General features: G+C 36.1%; 3 protein-coding genes across 3 annotated transcripts in view; 2 read left to right on the forward strand and 1 right to left on the reverse strand.

The window, feature by feature from the left end:
• The window catches only part of LOC123314318 (telomerase-binding protein EST1A), a 74,802-nt gene extending 61,571 nt beyond the window's left edge, over positions 1-13,231 (reverse strand). The window contains exons 1-14 of the mRNA XM_044899509.1: positions 13,095-13,231; positions 12,387-12,575; positions 11,946-12,337; positions 11,567-11,867; positions 11,096-11,420; positions 10,401-10,851; positions 9,199-9,353; positions 8,408-8,440; positions 7,927-8,345; positions 6,249-7,011; positions 5,733-5,811; positions 5,514-5,624; positions 4,977-5,195; positions 4,833-4,894 (exon numbers count right to left, since the gene is read on the reverse strand). Coding sequence (XP_044755444.1) covers positions 4,833-4,894; positions 4,977-5,195; positions 5,514-5,624; positions 5,733-5,811; positions 6,249-7,011; positions 7,927-8,345; positions 8,408-8,440; positions 9,199-9,353; positions 10,401-10,851; positions 11,096-11,420; positions 11,567-11,867; positions 11,946-12,337; positions 12,387-12,549 — 3,473 coding nt within the window. The 5' untranslated portion in view covers positions 12,550-12,575; positions 13,095-13,231. The remainder of the gene's footprint in view (positions 1-4,832; positions 4,895-4,976; positions 5,196-5,513; positions 5,625-5,732; positions 5,812-6,248; positions 7,012-7,926; positions 8,346-8,407; positions 8,441-9,198; positions 9,354-10,400; positions 10,852-11,095; positions 11,421-11,566; positions 11,868-11,945; positions 12,338-12,386; positions 12,576-13,094) is intronic.
• A 4-nt stretch (positions 13,232-13,235) lies between these two features.
• LOC123314320 (E3 ubiquitin-protein ligase COP1-like) lies at positions 13,236-19,277 on the forward strand. The gene is made up of 7 exons (XM_044899511.1): positions 13,236-13,590; positions 16,536-16,759; positions 17,189-17,378; positions 17,709-17,910; positions 18,597-18,698; positions 18,926-19,018; positions 19,078-19,277. The coding sequence occupies exons 1-7, from the start codon at positions 13,373-13,375 to the stop codon at positions 19,258-19,260; spliced, it is 1,212 nt and encodes a 403-aa protein (XP_044755446.1). The 5' UTR covers positions 13,236-13,372; the 3' UTR covers positions 19,261-19,277.
• LOC123314323 (putative hydroxypyruvate isomerase) lies at positions 14,760-15,755 on the forward strand. Its single transcript, XM_044899515.1, has one exon. It carries the CDS (start codon positions 14,890-14,892, stop codon positions 15,736-15,738), a length of 849 nt encoding a protein of 282 aa, XP_044755450.1. The 5' UTR covers positions 14,760-14,889; the 3' UTR covers positions 15,739-15,755.
• Positions 19,278-19,312: the final 35 nt, after the last annotated feature.

Here is a 19,312-nt window from a genome sequence, read left to right on the forward strand (position 1 = left end):
AACACTGATGTTTTCGACGACATCATTTTTCTTGAGCGCGTGATTGTATCACTTCAACTAAGGCAACTCAGACATGTCTTATAAACAGTTATAGTATGTAAGCTTGGTTGGGTTAAACCCGTAGAAATTGCTTCAGTTAAACATACACTTTTTATGAATAGTTTGCTAGTCTGTATTGGCAAAAACTATTCGAATTGCTTCAGTTTGGAGACTCCAAATTCAGTTAGTTTAAACGCTACACCTTATGAAATATAACCTCTACGAATTTGTACTTTAGTGAATCCAAGGAGTAGAGATGAGTTACGTTCAATCCTGATATCCAATAAAACCACAATCTGCGTGACCGATGATGGAACAGTGTCCATCCTGCAACAAAATAAGAGGGCGCGTGAGAAAGTCGCATAATTGCCAGGGTACGAACCCGACCAAACGTCATTAGGCAGAACTATTCAAACAATGACCCCCAGGCCATTCGGCAATGTTTACAACTTCTCAAATACGTGTGTAAGATAATTTACAGCGGAATGGAATTGTGGTGGATAAACCGTTCGCTAGGAGTTTCCTAGAAGAATGCAATAAAGAAGTCGAAACTTTGAGTTTTCATTAGGATTGCAACATTGTCCTTAGCCGTCTGCACGGCCAGTGATAATACAAAATCATTCATGGGAAGCGTACAAACGAACGTTTTCGCGTTTACGAGTTAACAAGCGATTAGCGCTAATGATTACACCTATGGGTACGACACTAACACGTGAATGGAATAAAATGTAAGGTTGACAGGTGGAAACAACATTACTGTACCGACTGTAAATTAGAATATGAACTGGCATGAGCGGCATGCCAACAACAGAGTTGTTATATGCGATAGGGAAGGAGATATTTGCAGAATTGGCATTATAGACTGCATTCACTTTCCACAGCTTGTTAATTGACTTATAGTCACAGTATAAACTTATGATTGACGAATTACAAGAACTGATGGAAGTCTTCATCATTGGTAGATGGCGATCCAACTCATATTATGAAAGGATTCGAGCTAAACCCCTTCCTAGTTTGAATATTTTTGTTGCAGCATATGGTGAAGAAGGGAGGGAGTCTGTTTTACCTGCATCATATTTGTGAACGGCTCAGCTTGTTCACGAATGATAAAAAATTTAGGACGTGTCAACTTTAATGGGCTCGAAAAAGCAAAACGGAGATTGTTATTGCATATAATGAACCAAATGCTGCATGCATAAGTAAAAAACTGGCCGATAATTCTTCCCCCGCCAAATTCCCCTAATTGATGGTGGTCATAAACGTACGACATAAATTAGTTTTTTACAACGGATGAGTCAATTTAATAGCATCAATTCATATCGCCACGAATACCGGTGTAATGTAATCGAGATTTATCGTTGGGATGAACGGGGATTATATATGATTACAAATAAAATTTCGTGTGTCTATATTTAAAATCGTTAATAAAACGGCTTTGCCCCAGCGCACGATGAGCTGGGTACTAAAGCCAAAGAGAATGGCATTCGTTATTTTCTGTCTGTTCATTAGAATATTGGCGAAAATACTGCGGAGATTCAAAAAATTCATATTATATTTCATTTTAGTTATATTTAGATGTTTCTCGATTTTTAGGATCACTCCTCAAGAAATTGAAGTCGAGCACGTGATAGTATATGAAATAAAAATTTTTTAGTTATACAGATGTATTGAGATTGAGATATAAGATTGAGGTGTATTTCATATAAAGTAAATAGTTGGGGAGCCAACGATGCTAAATCGGGATTTACTCGAGCGTCGTGGATACCTAGTGGATTTTGAAGATTAGATGGTAGAAAGAAAAAAAAGTCCTATGAACTATGCACTTTCAGCGGTGGGGAGAGCGTCTGCAGCTTCTCAAAGATGTAAGAAAAAATCGTAAGGTGAACATACTCGAGCGTGTCAGATTAAGGTACTGTATATGCCCTATGTGTCTCTGATAATAAATTCATGTTAATCTGACAGTTTGCGTAGTGGGGCTGGTCGTAAGAAAGAGTTGAAAATGGTAAAAAAAACTTTTCGAACGTGTCAGATTTTTATAGGATATGTTAATTGGACTCAAAAGAAGATACTTTTCAAGGAACTGACAATTCGGACGTGACGCAAGGTCACAGCGGTCCTTTGAAAATGCAAAATAAAATCGTTACTTGTACATACTCGAGCGTGTCAGATTTTCATACAGATGGTTAATCTCGGTGTTTCAGACGTGTTGACCCATAAATCTGACACTAATCAGGGGGGGTTTTCTTAATCTGACAGTTTGAAGATGATAAAAAGGTATTTTTTTAAATATCTCCCTTCCTGTACCTCTAATCGTTCCTGTATTCATAATTAAAGTCGTAGACAATAAAATTCTATACAACTTTTGTCTGAAGCAATTTTGCCTACTCTCAACCGTTTAAGAGTTAGAGGACGATAAGGGCGAGGAGGTTAGCCACACATGCGAAAGGCCAAGGTCAATGTAGAAACCCAGTCTAATGTACATATCTCAAGAACGTTCAAGAGTAGAAAGAATTGCTTCGGACGAAATTTGTAGGAAATTTTATGCTCTACAACTTTGGTAATGAATGAGAAAACAATTTGAAGCCCAGGAGAGGAGATAATTCCAAAAAAATTGATTTTGTGACCATCCGTTTTCTTTTAGCTGCTATAGTTCTCAAGACCCTCTCAGTAGACCACGAATTTTGTCCACCATGTACGGTAATACTAAATTCCTCTGGAATATCCACTTCAATTTTTGGACAGTGGAATTGTCACGAACGGAAGATTCCACCGTTGGATAATAATCGGCGTTGACCGCTGCGACACCACTTTCTACGCCCGCGGTGTGGCCCACGATTAAGCAAATCGGGCCGCGGGGGGGCAAAGGTTTACGATTCCCTCGGTCATTTCTGGCCTAGAATCCGCAACCGGGTGCCCTGCCCCGGCTGCTCATAATTACTTTTACGATATTAAAATGGCACGGACGGTCGAGTAATGGCCATTGTTCCGTTGAAAACCGCTAACGGCAGGGTCGCAGGTCGCGTGAAGAGATCGCACTATTAGCGATATTACGTTCGAGCGCGGATAGTGTTATTTCAATATAATAAATAATTTTAATATGACCCCGATTCCAACGAGAGGTGCACATTGTCGCGAGCTCTGATCGTGATTCAGGAGATTAAGATGGCCGAGTTCGTCTCCCGGAAGAAGGGACACGATCGCGGGGGTGATGAGAGCTTCACACGATAAGAGCGTCGCGTCTAAACATGTTCATGAAAGAGCTACGAAAACGAAATTTTTTAATACAATGTTCACCGAATGCGACTTGGAATAGTACAGGGTGCTTCACGAATGGTTGGCCTTAGGTTAGTGGTTAATGCAGGCCTTTCAGAAAAGTTGGTCCTTTTATAACTTAAGGCCATTGGTTTCGGAGGTACAGGATGATTTATGGATTTCGGCCTAAAGACCATAAGTTAAGAATAAGTGGTCCGATTTTGATGAAATATTATAGGCTCGTTTACTTTCAGTGGTACATGCAATTCCGAGATCATCAGGGCTGTACTCAGAATATCGAAATTTATCTTTCGAATATAACAAATTTTCTCTATTTGCTGGATCAGTTCAGACATTTTTATTTCAGAATTGCACAACACCACTGTTAAAATCAAACTTATCTGAAAGGCCTACAACACCTTCATTCTCCACTTAGCTATGGCTAACCGCTCGTGAAACACCCTGTCTAACCGCACGTCCATCCTCAAGTTAGAAAGCCAACGAACGCACATGAAAGAGATTCGGTGTGAACGGCAGAGTCAAATCCATCCGAACGCTGTCCAACGGTTCGATAGTGTTGGCCTGCGTTCGATGCTAATTTTTATATCTATTATCTGTTTCGCAAGAAACTTTTTTCACATTATACTATTGAAATATTTGTTTTAGATATTTTGATTGATTTTGAACAAATGAGGGCTTTTGTAATTTCTTGTTAAAAGTAAAGGTTTTTGAGAAAAAAAAAATATCAGCAGGTGCGTAGAGCGAGTCGTATAGTCTGGAATTATCTTCGAACTTGAATTTAGCTATTAGGCGGATATCATGCTGACATACAAGGACACCAACAAAAAAAATTTTTATTGCCTTCTCAATGTCTGCTTGATTTTGTTTCTGTCAGTTTTCTGGTTTCTAAGCAAAAAATTAAGTAATGCTTTACAGATGCCATCTTTAAGGGACTGTGTTGTAGGAGCTGCTCAAAAAATATACATATGAAAAATACTCACAAGTAATCATTCTAAAATGTTTTCGCACCTATTCATTCAGACCTTGTATATAACCAAATCTTTTCAATACATTGTTGTGTGTTACGTTTTGTTTTATTCCATGACTCCCCTATGACAGCAAATAAAACTTAAAGCTTTTTTTTTTATTATTATTATTCATTATTTTATTCATTTATTATTTATTACTTTTATTGTTTTATAGACATGTTGGCTATTTTTTTATTAACAACCGGTGAAAATTAGGTACCATAAATGGTTATATACCTTAGAGTGTTTTCATAATTGTTTTGGAAAAATGTAACATTGAATGAATGTATTAATCCAGCTGTTCTGGTGCTTTTCAATATTCGAAATGAATGTATTCAATTCAGAATTCAACGAAATTTTCTTGAAATTATTTTTATCAGATGAGTATTTGGGAGATTCTCAAAAATTATGAAAAACAAAACGGATCGAGGAAGCTGATATTTTTCGAATGACAGTACTTAGCTGTCATTTCGCCATATACTATTTGCTTGGATGAATATCAAGAAGACTCACCCAATTTTTGTAATCAATTTCCCATGGACGTGTAGATAACTTATTACGAAGCGTTTATTAACCTAAAACAAGAAGAAAAACATCATGAAAAAAATTGGTGACTGTGGATAATCAACAGTTTTTTTTCTTAGAACATCGATTTACCTCCACATAACTCAACAGCAACAGATTCTCCTCTTCAGAATCATCTTCTTTCTGCACAGCTTGAGTCGTTCTATGAACTCTTTGTCCTCCATCTGGTCTAATCCACGTTTCCTTTCTGAGTGATTTAGGTTTACTATTGTGGTCGCTTTCTTTCTCTTTCATGTACTGTCTCGCCCTTTCTTGCCTTTCTTCACGACGTTTCTTCTCCCCTTGTTCATACTATATTGAAATTATAATAAAAAATTTCATTCAAAGTTAAAACTACACATAATAAAATAAGAGTTCTCATATTTACACACTACCAGAAAAAAAGACAAATTTCATTAAAAAAGCAAGTTAAAATGAAAGCGCCATTGATTCTCACAATTCATTGATAGCATTCTCTAAACTACTTGAGCATATTAGTGTTATACATACACTTATCTGTTGAAGATACTGCGGCAGTATAAGAAATAATCTGCATTAATGTAATGTTGACAATAATTATTTTCCATCATTTACCATATATTTTCATTATGAATCTGTGGATAGTCTTACCTTTTTACTGTTCTCATAAAATAAACTGGTCAGCTTTTCCCTTGAAGAGTAAATAGGATTTGAGGACATTAAACTTCTAACGTAATAATAAACGGCATCTAATTTTCTACGCTGAAATTGAAGAAAAATTTATTAGCATTCATCGTCCTGTGAAACGGCGGCTACAGCTAGTCAAAAAATATCAATCACTTTAATATATCATAGGCAAATTTGACTTACAGCACAAACAGCTAAATGAGCCAACTGTTTATAAGGTCTACCATTCTTAGGATTTATTTCATGCGCTTTTATATACCACCTGAAAATTAAAAAATATATTGAAAAACGATAACATACAAAAAAGTGTCCAATGGACAATACAATGAAACTTCCATTATCAGATGAACCTTGGTGTAAGATTCAATGTAAAATCCCTTCAAGAATAATTGACATCCAAGCAGACCTTCAAAGTCCACATGTAGCTTTGTATCTGGCTACAAATCATCATGAATAATTTTTGTAATTTCAAGTACAGATATAAACTATATGAATATAGTGAATTTTTGAAGCACTCTCACTCAAAATTTTACTGAATGAGCATAATTTCGATTTTCCACAGCCGCCCATGATATCAATAATTTTTGAAGCAACTATTTACATGTAATATTCAGATATTAATAAGAGGAATAATAATTAATCATTCTCTATTTCCTGACATATTATCAAATAAATGAATAATTTTGAAAAAATACTTACTGCCTACATTTTCCAAAATTCATAGTCTCATTAATCTGCTCCTTATATCTAGCCAAATCACCTAAGAAAATCAAAATTTTCTGGGCCGAAATTAAAGCCAATCCAACATAGCCCAATCCTTTTTGGGGTATAGACTGATTTGCTCCCAAAAAGTCAATCAGTTGGAACTGATATGTATCCTCCAGCATCTTCAAGAGACCTTCAAAATATTGTGTTCCTTCATCTACCAAGTACAAAACGAATTGCTTATAATCTTCTTTGTTGGCCTCATCCTCTTGACTTGCTTTTCGGACCCTTTCTATTATGTTGTAATATAACAACTTCCAGAAGTGCTGTTCTATATTGCATGTTTGACTGAATTTCAAATCTTTACACAGAAAATATTGCAAAGACTCCTTCAAAAACTGCCTAAAAGTTTCAACTGCAGACCAGTTTTTCAGAAAGATGCCTGAATGGATGGCATACTGGATTTCTTGATCAGCCCTTTTCACATCCCTTATCATTTCAGGATAGTGGCTCATCTGATTCTCTTCAGAGTTTTCCACATACCAAGTGGGGCAAATATTTCCGAATATGTCATATACGGCAGGTGGAGGCGTTATTTCTTTATCTTCCGGAATACCCGGAGCAACTCTAGAATTTGGAGACTTCACAATTATTGGTTTATCGGGGTTGTTGGGATCGAATAAACTCTTGGTATGCGAAATATTTTGTTTTTGGGCATATCGGGGATTGTCCAAACTGGGAGGCGAAGAAGTAGAAGCTGAAATATAAGTTTATAACATGATGTGAAATCCTTTCTACAATTTATTAATATCAGAGGAGAAAACTCAAAACCATAAGTAAGACTTGAATTGAAAGGTTTGGTAGGCGAAAGTGCTGAGCATTTTCCGAAATTTTCGGGAAATGAGAATAACTTTCGTGAAAATTTCAAGGGCACAATATTTGAAAACGCGATTAAAGAAAAACCTCTTCTTCAATTTCGCGATTTTCACGAAAAATCCAACGAATTTTCATGAAAATATTTACGGCACCAGTCAGCACAAATATAGCACACATTTTGCCTCCCATTTTTGAGATACAAAATTGGAGCTATGCAACCTATTGTGGATTGTTTGATCAGAAACTATCCTACTACTAGCTTGTCTCAATGAACTGTTAATTTGAGATGTTGTGAAGATGGCATTTCGTCGTGCAGTTAACCGTATTAGCCGATCTTGTGTGTCAATTGTAGCTCTTACTCTTTCATCCCGATGAATATCTACTAACTACATTTCGCGAAACCGGAGTAAAACCATTGTTTAACCAACACAATGAACATTCAAGTTGGGAGGCTTCTAAATGCATGTTAAACTCGTGACAATCAATCAACAGTTAATATTACACAACACCAGATGAGTTGCAATAGCCCATTATCGCACATACTGACCACAAAAAAAAAATCTAAAACCTACAAGTTTCTTGTAATTTTGTTGTAATTAGGCCATTAAGTGTAATGAGGACGATTTATTGTATGTCTGTAATACGAAAATATAGGCCTCTGAACATGGTATGTAGAGCAATTTTTAAAATTCAAGTCAAGTGCAAAAAGTAAATTTTCTCTTGAATTTTCACTTCAATTTTTCAGTCTATATGAATTTTTATAGTCACTTTGATAAAAACTGAGACAAATATTTACCAGCTGCCTGTGGATGTTCCTGCGGAATAACTAAAACACCAGCTTTTTTCACATCAATATCAGACAGATCGCAACTTTTCCTTTTACTTTGAGTATCTTCAGAATTCTGTCTGCTTCTCTGAAAGTCGCTCGTTCCTGAATTGTTCCTACTCCTTCTGATTTCTTTTTCTTTCTCTTGCTCTTGTCTCGCCCTAATCTCTTCTCTCCAATTTTCGCATTCGCCCGTTGAAGTTTTTCGCATTCTATCAAAACTGCCTTCCCTACTACGATTTTTGGATGATCTGCTGAACCTATCGAAGCTGCAGTCGCGGGAAAGCCTTCTTCGGACAGGCTCGGTAGGTACTTTGAAATTGTTGAAAGTCTCTACATGTTGCTCATTAGTTCTTTCCCTGCTTTTGTCTCTCATATTGCTACGACTTCTGTGAATACAAATTTGATCAATCATCACTTCCTCATGTCAACCTATCTTTCAATTTCTTACCTTCTTCCTCTTTTATCTCTCCTTTTATTTTTGCTGGAATACAAAAAATTCAAAACTAATACACAAGAACATGATATACTGACAGAAATAGAAAACGATACACATAATCTAGTTTTTTATATCAAAAACTGATTAAAAAATACTGATAGCTCCAATGATTACACGACTCTACAAAAAATTTTTGTTCTTTGTCCTAACGTTTATTCTAGGATATTCCGGTTAATTATGCACAAAAACGAAAAGAAAATAACTTTTTTTGGTATAAAGTTTGCTTTTATGATAGTTATAGTTTTAATAATCGTTCTTCATTTTTTTATAATTTTCAATAATTCAAAAAGACCGTCCGATGAGAGTGGGGTGTTTACGTTTACAAAGTGCGGCTAGAGGGCACTCGAGTCATAAACAATGATCAGGTGTTGTTTACTAGCTCAGACAAACTTCAAATATCGTCAAGAAAGTGTAAATACGATGCTGATGCATTTTGTTTTATATGTGGTCAATTTATTATAATTCGTGACATGAAATACGAATTAAAGACATCTCACGTTCTCTCTGAAGCCTATGAAGCATATTTTAACTTTCCTGTTTGGAATCAAGACAAGCCATGGGCTCCACATGTTGCTTGTTTTTATTGTAAATGCTATCGTTGAATCAGTCTCCTAAACACAGAAGCAAACTTTTTCATGCCATATATTTATTTTTCGTCTAATTAGGATCTAAACTATCGAAATTTTATGCTTTGCAGTCAAAGTCAAATTTTGTGTTGACCCGTGTTATAATTCAGTGCTCACCTTTTAGATTTTCTGGAAGAATTTCCATTAGTTTGTGCTGACGCTTGACTGACGCTGTTGTCTACCAAGCTGATTACTGAGGAACTTCTAGACGCAGCATCACTCAGTGCTTCTTGTTCCAATTTAGAACATTTTTCTACATCTTCACTCCAATCCTTGAAACCAAATGTTCAAGTTGAATGATGATTCATTTAAACATTGTAACTGATCAGATGATTGAAAGTTGTTTATAGCATGAATTAAAAAAACATGATTTTATTCTTGTTGTTTAAACAAGATTACAGATACAAATTGTTGCGCGAACTTACCAGTGAATAATGGCTCATACATCATAAGTGTTCAATGAATAACGAAGACTGTGATTACGCCTAACATGGCAATGGATAAAATAATATTAATAAATAATAAATTGGCTAGCTCAATTCAGATCGTAACACTTGTCGATATTCATATCGTCGGGTGGTATGCGTCTGAATTTATCCTTATTATTTTATCCATTGCCATGTTAGGCGTAATCACAGTCTTCGTTATTGCACCGCCGGTATCGTACTCTGCCGCTAACCGAGCGCGTCTCAAACTTCCCATCATACGTCCGACGTTCGCAAATGCGAACCGGCGTACTGAATTAGGGAAAATATGGGACATATGCTATTGTCTTCGTCTTGGTTTCTATCTGGGGGGGATTGAATTCGGATACCGTTTCATGTTGGATGGCGCTGTGGGTAAATAATACCCACGAGAACATGACAACATTGAATAAAGTTCCATCAATTCCAAACGTTCTCCACCGTGGAAAAATGCTATGTTGCTCTGATGAGGCCAAATGAGGCCGAAACCATGGTCAGCATCTGCTTTTCTTCGGTGGAGCGTACTCCATTTGGGGGCCTTGACGATGACAAATTGGCTAGCTCAATTCAGATCGTAACACTTGTCGATATTCATATCGTCGGGTGGTATGCGTCTGAATTTATCCTTATTGTTCAATGAATGTTTGATAGGGAATCATTGAATAAAGTCTCATTAAGCAATCACAAGTGATGCATGAATTTCATAATGCTCAAGGAAACTAATAGATTATGATCACTTGACCATGAATAAACACAATTTTACTATTTTTGTCCTATCTAAACAATCAACCTTATGAAGTTGATTGTCATATAAGCAAAATCTTCATGCAAAACCTCCAAATTTTTTAAACTTACAAAGAAGTTCTCTCCCTCCTCTTCTGGCTTAATGGGAGTCTCCAAAGCTTTAGGTGATGCAGGAGCTACAGGGGTATCTGCGCCTGAAACTTCTTCCCACTGTGAGGAAGCTGTATCTAATGCAGCTGATGCGCCTGTTGAATTTTCGTTTAATTTTTCATCTTGTGAATTTTGCCCCCTATACTCGTCTCTTCTGAAATCGCCACGACCTCTTCGATCTCTGTAGTCATTTCGTCTCCTGTTATTCCTCAATTCGCCTCGGTTTTGTTGGTAAGAATCGTCTTTACTACGTGTATTGTGCCTATCGTCATTCCTTCTTTGAGAATAATTGTCTTCCTGTTGACGGTTCTGATAATTATCTTTGTAGTTGTTTCTTCTTTGCCTCTCCTGTGAGGATTGTCGGGAAGAAGAATGATAAGATTCTTCATTGCTTCTGTTATAGTCATTTCTTCTGCGAAATAAATTTGATAGGTTAGGAATACAGCTCAAATATGGGCTTCAATAATTGAAAATCTCAATCACACAAGTACAACTGCAAAACAACCACTGCACTCTGACTTTGCCATGTTGTCTCTATAATTTACTAAATTGAGCCACTTGCTGCGTCTTTTGGTGACATAAAAAAGATAGAGCTCACAAATACAAGGACATCCACATAGTGAGGGTCCAAAGTTCAAAAAAAATTCCTAAAATACCTGTTAAAAGAAGGAGTTTGTGGCCTACTGGTAGGTCTTCCAAAAGTATCATCTCTGAAACTTCCCCCAACAGACTGAGGAGTTGATGGTCTAGAATGACAGGGGCTTCTGTTATCAATTGATCTTCCAACCGAACCGTAATCATATTGGTCATAATTCAATCGTCCTCTACCTCTAGATCTAGCAGGTAATGTGGAAAAACCATAATTATGACCAGGCACAAAGTTACTCTGAGTATTATGAGAATTAGGAAGTGTAGCATAAGAACCCGGTCCTGGTTGATAGTCCTCTAGAGATGAGTAGTTTTTATGGTGGCTACTAGTATCTAAAAAAAATTTTAATCTTTGGTTATTTTATGAAGGATTGTATAATGCAAAACTATGTGGATGCTTTAAGGAAAATCATTAACAAACCTCTCATATGATTTCAGTGTGGGAGTAATGGGGATAAGAGAAGATTTAAAAAACTCACTTTGGAAAGTTATACTACTGCTGCCATCCCAACCATCTTCTTGCAAATTAATATTTTTCAACTTTCCCTCCTCCAACATCTTTTTCTTAAATCTTGGTGGTAATTCATTTATTTTATCAATAGCACTATTTCTTCTACCACTAGGCGGTTTTGAAGGGTATGATTTATCACCATAGTTAGAATAAGAATTTGAAACAGGTGGCCTAGAATGCTCCATACTTCTAGTATCCCTCATTCTCTGCCAGTTATTAGGCTCTCGAGTGAAATTATCTGAATTCCTAGGCTCAGACCCTTGCCTCATCTAGAAAAGGAACATAATATATAAAGCTTTATGGACATGGGAAATTGATTAGGAAATTATTACTACAAGTAGAAGTACCTGTCTAGACTGATTATTCCTCTCGCTCCACTCATCGTTAAATTCCTTCTGTTCACTACCACGTCTCCTATTAGATGAGTATCTTTTCGATTTATTTGTATTGAATCGATCATTGGAATGGGACTCAAACCTTTTCTCATTTCCATTAGCACGCCCAAAAGAGTTTCTATCTGTATCACCAATGTTGTCTCTTTCTTGAGAGTAGTTATCTCTTTTTTGAGATCTTGAAGCACCATTTTCTTGGTCAGATCTTTTATTCTGTGCTAGTATTCTAGGTACATAAAGTTCTATATCTGGCTTCCTGTTCTTTTTAGGAGTATCTTTGAATGACAAATCATTGAACTTATCCATCATATCATCAGCATGGTGTGAAGTATTTCTTGGTGTGTTGCCTGAAACAAATCATTCAAAAACCATTCTAAAAATGTTGTATTCCCTCACCTTCACTTCTAAATTTAGTGTCGATGTGAGATTGATTTCTATTCTCTTTGGAATTGACAATTAAATTTGTATCTGATTCACTTTCTTCAATACCATTATTTGCCCTGCGTAAGGCACCGCATCCAGGAGTATAGTATCTTTGTTGTGGTTTATAAGGTTTCATAGTCTACCTCTCCACTTTTGTATTTTCTGACAAGCATATCGTAATTAGATGTATAACAAGATTATAAAAAAGATTAATTAAAATGATTTGAGATAGTGGCAACTTTGCTAAGATGGTGGGAAAACTTTGAGATAATAAAAAAATATTACTGTGGATAAAATTAATTAGGTAGCACAGAAAAATGAAATATTACTGTCTATTTTTTATAATTAACATTTATTTATTTTGGCTCTACCACTTTTGCAATTCAGTATATTTCAAATACAATCATATGGCCTTGTCAATTTGGAGTCGTGGTGAAAAGTTGAGGAAGGGTGAAGAATATATATTTTATGGAAAAAAAAGCATATTCAGTAAAATTATTCTGAAAATTCACAATGAAATCCAGAAAAAACCTTGTTTGTAAACAATTTTTAAATGAAATTACTTTAGAGGTTATAACTGCCATAATTTTCAAATCTTTACGTGAATAAACAGATGCCAAAAAAAAGTGACATGTAGAATTTTTCTAATATATTTATCAATAGTTAACCAGGGTTACTCACGATTTTACTTAGTTTTTTATATGTTTCAGTATTATATAAAACCATTTATTTTTTCACAACATAGAAAAATGACAGAAACGTGAACGGATTCATGTAAAATAACTAGTTTTTTTTTGCACCATGATTTCGCTTTGACAGCAACCTACAATTGAAAATGTCATCACATTTATTAAATTAATTTTTTAATTAAAATGAAACCTGTTTCGAATATAAAATTTTAAGTTACAAAGAATTTATGTGTGAATTATTGAAGAATTTGAAATATTCATCCTTTGGGAATGGATCAACCAAAAAGGAAATCTCTTGCTGGCCCCATGCACTTGGCAATTGCCCAGCCGACTCACGAAGTTTCTGCCGGCTTAGGACCAACAAAAAAAACTGAGCAAGATACTGGAGAAACAACAAAAGGTCCTGTTGAAACAGGCGGTTTCAAAAAATCTAAAGGTCCTAAAGACACAACAACTATAGAAGGGAGAGCTATTATAATTGGGAGCGCGTAAGTGTCTATTTTTTATGCTAATTGAAAATAAATCTATCAGTTAGTGCCGGTGAGGAAAAATATAGGAATGCGAGCATCGTTCTTATCTGTCCTCCTATTGAGAGCATTTTTCCCTAAAATTCCCTTGCCATTGAATATGAAACTCAAGTTACACACCCAATACTCTACAAAAATTTTTATGGTGGTTTTATGTGGAGGAGCTTATGCTTTTATACAGCAGGTATACCTTTTACATATCATTTATGTGTAAACTACCTACTATGAGTAGTTGTCTATGGTAGTACTGCCAAGTACACCGCTAAGAACTAAAGCCCATAAAATTGGCGGTCGTACGGAAAGAACCAATAATTAATGGCAGATGACGATCAGGTGGTAATCATTTGCCAATTAGATCTTAGAATCTCCCCATTTCTCCCCCCATACTATGGTGGGTTCCTAAAAACTAGACCCAGTACCTACCAACTGATATGCCGCCGTGTGCATCCACATATACATCGGATAATGCTGTATCCACCAAAGAGTACCAACTCTTTGATGCCACTGTGTATGTGCTGATCGGCAAGACCGCTTGCCAAAGGCATCGTTGGCTTGTGCCGAGCCCTGCCGATCGGAACACGGCTGCATAATGTGCATGCAGCTCAAGGGTAGAACAGACCTATGCCTATGTCACCTATACAGAGACAACTGTTGTCTCTGGTATCAAAGCCAACGATGCCTTTGGCAAGGGGTCTTGCCGATCAGCACACACACAGTGGCTGAGTTGGTACTCTTTGGTGGCATAATGTGGATACAACTTTATCCGATGTATATATGTATGCATACGGCGGCATATCAGCACAAAGCACCTGTGCATCCACATACACATCGGCTTTGCCGATCGGCACACAGTGGCATAATGTGGATGCAGCTTTAGGTGGTTCATTAAAAAAATATAAAGGCAATTCCTATGGAGAATAGACTCTCTATCTTCGTCACTACCTTACATAATATAGCAAAGAGTAACAACTCTTTGATAGTAGTTATACCCATTGAAAGAAACCTCCATAAAAGCAAAGAGGAATCCCCTTTGATGAAAAAAACTAACCAGAGCTGGGCCATGAAATGAATGCGCAAAAAGGTTTTCTTCTATGAGTGATGGCATTTGAACAAATTTTTAACCTCACTTATTTTGTTTACTCACATCTCACATCCAGCCAGAGTTGTCTCTACTCACATCGATATTTGGACAAAACAAGGTCACGTTGTAAGAACAATCCACTAGCTTAGATAGATATGACAAGATAGCAGCATTATCTCATGATTAATTTTTTTTTGTATCTCTTAGTTTTTGCTGTACCTCATAGGATTGTTGATGCTGAAATGACGAAGTTTTGTGCCAACTTAGCGTTTCTTTTTACTGAAAGTAATTTGCTAGAAAGATATAATTTGGCCAAAAATGCAGGTTTCAAGTGTGTTGAAACTGGATTTCCCTTTGGTTTCACTAGGGAAGAAGTGGTGAAAGCAAAAACTTCATCTGGGTTGGAACAGGTTTTAATCAACATTTACACTGGGGATGTAACTAAAGGCGAGTTAGGATTTGCAGCTCTTCCTGGCAAAGAACAGGAATTCAAAGAGAGCATTCACAAAACCATCCAATATGCAAAAGATCTAGGAGTACGAAAGATTCATATCATGTCAGGTAGAGTTTTAGAGGGAGTTTCCCAGGCAAATGATAATGCCTATCTGCAGAATTTGAAGTATGCTGCTGGATTACTTGAAAAAGAAAATATTGTGGGGTTAATTGAACCAATAAATAGTTACTCTGTCCCCAATTACTACATGAACAGTTATAAAAAAGCAGTGGAAGTTGTTGAGACTATTAAAAGTCCCAACTTGAAAATAATGCTGGATATTTTTCACCTACAACATATTCAAGGAAATGTTTCAAATACTATTAAAGATTTAATGAAATATATTGGTCATGTGCAAATAGCACAAGTACCAAATAGAAATGAACCAAACACTGATGGTGAACTCAATTATAAATATATTCTGGATCTGTTAAGGAAAGAAGGATATACTGATTGGATAGGATTGGAATATAAACCAAAAAGTGATACTTTAAAGGGCTTGAATTGGATCAAGGAAATGGGATATTCCCTTTAGTGAACCCAATACATAATTGTATATAAATATTCTGAATGAAATTTATTAAAACAAAACTGTTTATTTTCTTCCAACAATTTTTCCCACTTGAGCATATGAAATTCCAATAATTATTATTTTAACTTTCTGATTTCAAATGCGTGCGTATGAGCCGCCACTGTACTATGGAGGGTAATCTACCCTTCATACACTCTGTTAAAGTACGTTAGGTTAGGTATGCCTACCCTGGCCTCTACCTGAGTCTACACCCATAATAGCTAAGAATAACTAAAATTTAACCTACTTTAACAGAGAGTATGAAGGGTAGATTTTAGATTACCCTCCATAGTACAGCGGCGGCTCATACGCATACCGTATGCGTATGAGCCGCCGCTGTACTATGGAGGGTAATCTAAAATCTACCCTTCATACTCTCTGTTAAAGTAGGTTAAATTTTAGTTATTCTTAGCTATTATGGGTGTAGACTCAGGTAGAGGCCAGGGTAGGCACGCCCTCTTCCCAGAATTCTATCACCCAATTTCAAAGAGAAATTTATTGAGTCAATATTTTACATTTTTGTTTTGTTAATCGAATTAGAAACTTTATGGCACAAGAGCACCTCAGAAGGTCATCGCTCTGAATAGTCTAAATGGTCAAAGTTTACGAAATAAAGCTGAATTAGAGTTAGTTTTATATATTTTACTGCCCTGCGACTATAGTCAGTCTCTATACATGGCTATAATAATAATAGGTCTACTACTATGCAATGCAATGGTGAAGTTCGTGACTTTACCCTTCATCTAAATTAATTTTCGTAGGGAATGCACAGCAGATCAGCTTTGCTGCCAGTATAATGAGGATTTTACCATGTATGCAGGCGGTGGTGTGGACGGTAACTTGAAGATTTTCGATAGTGATTCGAATGAAATACTTATGACCTTATCGGATAATGAAGTTCAAGGGAGAACTGCTTCAGTTACTTGCGTCAAGCATAGACCAGTAACAAAAAATTATCCTATCAATAACTGCTACACCTGCACTTGTAAGTTATTCGAATATTTTGCAGGCTAAAGTAAAGTTTCTATTTTCTCATATTTCTGATCTTTACACATGCAAAGTGTTCCTACTGTAAAATTTGTTTGTGAGCAAACTTACGCCGTGGCCAACCAAACATCTTGAATGTTCATATTATTCATGCAAACATCTACGCCAACTTGGGACCCGAATCCAACAGGTTTTGATCAGTCTACAGACATGCAACAGAATGAATATATATCTTCGACACTTTTACTTTACGAAGTTCTGTTTACATGTCTGTAAGCAGCTTAAATGTAGACTACCGACAGTGTGATGAGATGAGTATTACACCGTTTCTTATTTCTCCATCATGATCAGTAATCATGCTTATTTTCAATTTTTTACTGGTCTTCCACCGTGATTCCACAATCAAACTCATACACATGAATTTAAGATGTCAACGGTTTGGTTAAATGCTGGAACTATAACTTCAAGCAATGCATTTATACAATTCGAGAAAATAGACAGACCTACGGCTTAGCTTACCATCCAAGGTTGCCCAAGTTCATCACTTATGGTGATAATATGAAAGTTTACCTGTATGATGAAGAAACTAAAGTCCAGGAGCGAGTTTTGCAAGCTAGGTAGGTGGAGAATGTCATTTTATTGATCGTACTCGTACTGGCATAAAAGGTGATATATGCCTTACACTGTATGAATTTTTTTTCTCTTTACAGATGCATGCGTTAGAATCTTTTCTCATACCATAATTTGAAACTGTCTTGATTATTCCAGTCATTCGTAGTTGTGATCCTTTGCTTTTATCCATTTTGCAGACCTTGATTTCAAACAGCTCTTTGACCGAAGTACATACTGTGTTATCAAGATTAAACATAAAATACATATTTAGTTTTTACATTTTACACTATAATTATTCGCTGTCAAGAATATCTGATTTTCAAATTACTTTTCAGTGATAGGAAAGAAGCACACGATGGACCTATTTCCAGAGTTTTCGCTGGACGATTCAATCCCAGATCGAATTACGAATTTCTAACAGGAGGTTGGGATGATTTAGTTCACCTCTGGGATTTGCGAGCTCCCCATGCAGTGAAACATATTTCTGGAGTTCATCTCTGTGGAGAAGGATTGGATATCAATAAAAGAGGAACAGAGGTTTGTCAATTTTAAAACTATCAATCGTTGTATATGGAATTAACATGAATGATAAGCAACAATAGAAAAGTTAGGAATTTTTGAATTAAACTTGGAAGAAGCGTATATAATACTAAAAGGCAGCAATGGATAATTTACATCCATATATATCGATGAAGTGGTAATTGCTTATGTAAATGCATTGAACTAAAGAAAGTTCAATGTGTAAATGAAAGAGAATTTCTTTTGACTATTTTTAATCAAACGTTCAGGAAAGGCTAGGAACCGTCGTAGACTGGGGGTGGCAAAAGGGACTAAATGAAGAACACGCCATTTCGCGATCCATTGTTAGATATGAGCGTTGTTTTTCGATTTCGCGCTGATTCAGAGCTTTCAGCCTGAAATCCTAAATCAACACCACATTATATGATAAAAACACGGGGACACGTTTTATTTAGGTACATAAGGTGCAGGTTTTCATGTCTTCATCAGAAATGTTACTTTCGTAATCTGAATTCGTCCATTTGCTATTTGCGTCCTTGATTGGGTCACCTTCATCAATATAACTAGGAACAAATTGTGTTCTAATTTTTTATGAAAAGCGAAAAACTCCATCCTCTTCCTTCGTTGCTATTTCTATGTTATATTAGTGTAGATGAAAAGAGTTGAAACGATATGAAAACATTGGAAACATTTTTTTCTTTCAGATCCTCACTTGCTCCTGGCGCAAAGAAGAACAACTGCAGCTTTGGGATTATTCATCTTTCAAAATAATATCAACATTTTATCCAGATGTGCATACATGCAAGGTATATAATTCATCATTCATTTACACGAGTTCAGCCTCATTGCAACTTCAACCATGTACTGCAAAGTGCAAACTCAAAATTTGGGCATGAGAAATCAATATGCATGCCGAATTTATTTTGATCATATTTTCCACAGTAATCGACAAGAAATAAGCGATAAAGAACACCATTGTTAAAATTTCGTGAATCGGTAGGTAGAAATAACACCGCATTTTGCTCTTTTACAGCTTTACTGTGGTCGTTTCCTGAACTCGGACTTTTTATGTTGTTGTGGAGGTGATCCAGCACTGCTTCGTGTTGTTGATCTTCAAACATCCTATGTATGTTTTATCGAACGAGAAGCAAAATAATAACTTATTTATTCGATATTATTTTTCAGTCTGCTGTTATAATCCACAGTCTGCCATCTGCAGTTTACCATTTGAATGTGGGTCCTATGAAGGTATCAAAAGGTAACAAACCTCAGGTGGAGGAAGATGTCCGTCAGAAAGCAGATATAAGTCGTGTACCAAAATTATGTTATACATGTGGTCGTAAATTAATACAATTAGATTTCGTTTAACCTAGTATTTCATTTCAATACACTTCTAGAATTCATAGAATCTTTGCACTTT

The sequence above is a fragment of the Coccinella septempunctata genome, chromosome 5 (assembly GCF_907165205.1).
Source record: "Coccinella septempunctata chromosome 5, icCocSept1.1, whole genome shotgun sequence".
Classification (NCBI taxonomy): Eukaryota; Metazoa; Arthropoda; class Insecta; order Coleoptera; family Coccinellidae; genus Coccinella; species Coccinella septempunctata.

What these genes read in the sequence shown, in the direction of transcription:
- LOC123314323 (XM_044899515.1), top strand. Translation starts at nt 14,890, where the DNA reads ATGATTAATTTTTTTTTGTATCTCTTAGTTTTTGCTGTACCTCATAGG.
- LOC123314320 (XM_044899511.1), top strand. Translation starts at nt 13,373, where the DNA reads ATGGATCAACCAAAAAGGAAATCTCTTGCTGGCCCCATGCACTTGGCA. An exon ending in GAGCGAGTTTTGCAAGCTAG is followed by an intron (nt 17,379 to 17,708) that starts GTAGGTGGAGAA and finishes ATTACTTTTCAG; the next exon opens with TGATAGGAAAGAAGCACACG. An exon ending in TCAATAAAAGAGGAACAGAG is followed by an intron (nt 17,911 to 18,596) that starts GTTTGTCAATTT and finishes TTTTTCTTTCAG; the next exon opens with ATCCTCACTTGCTCCTGGCG.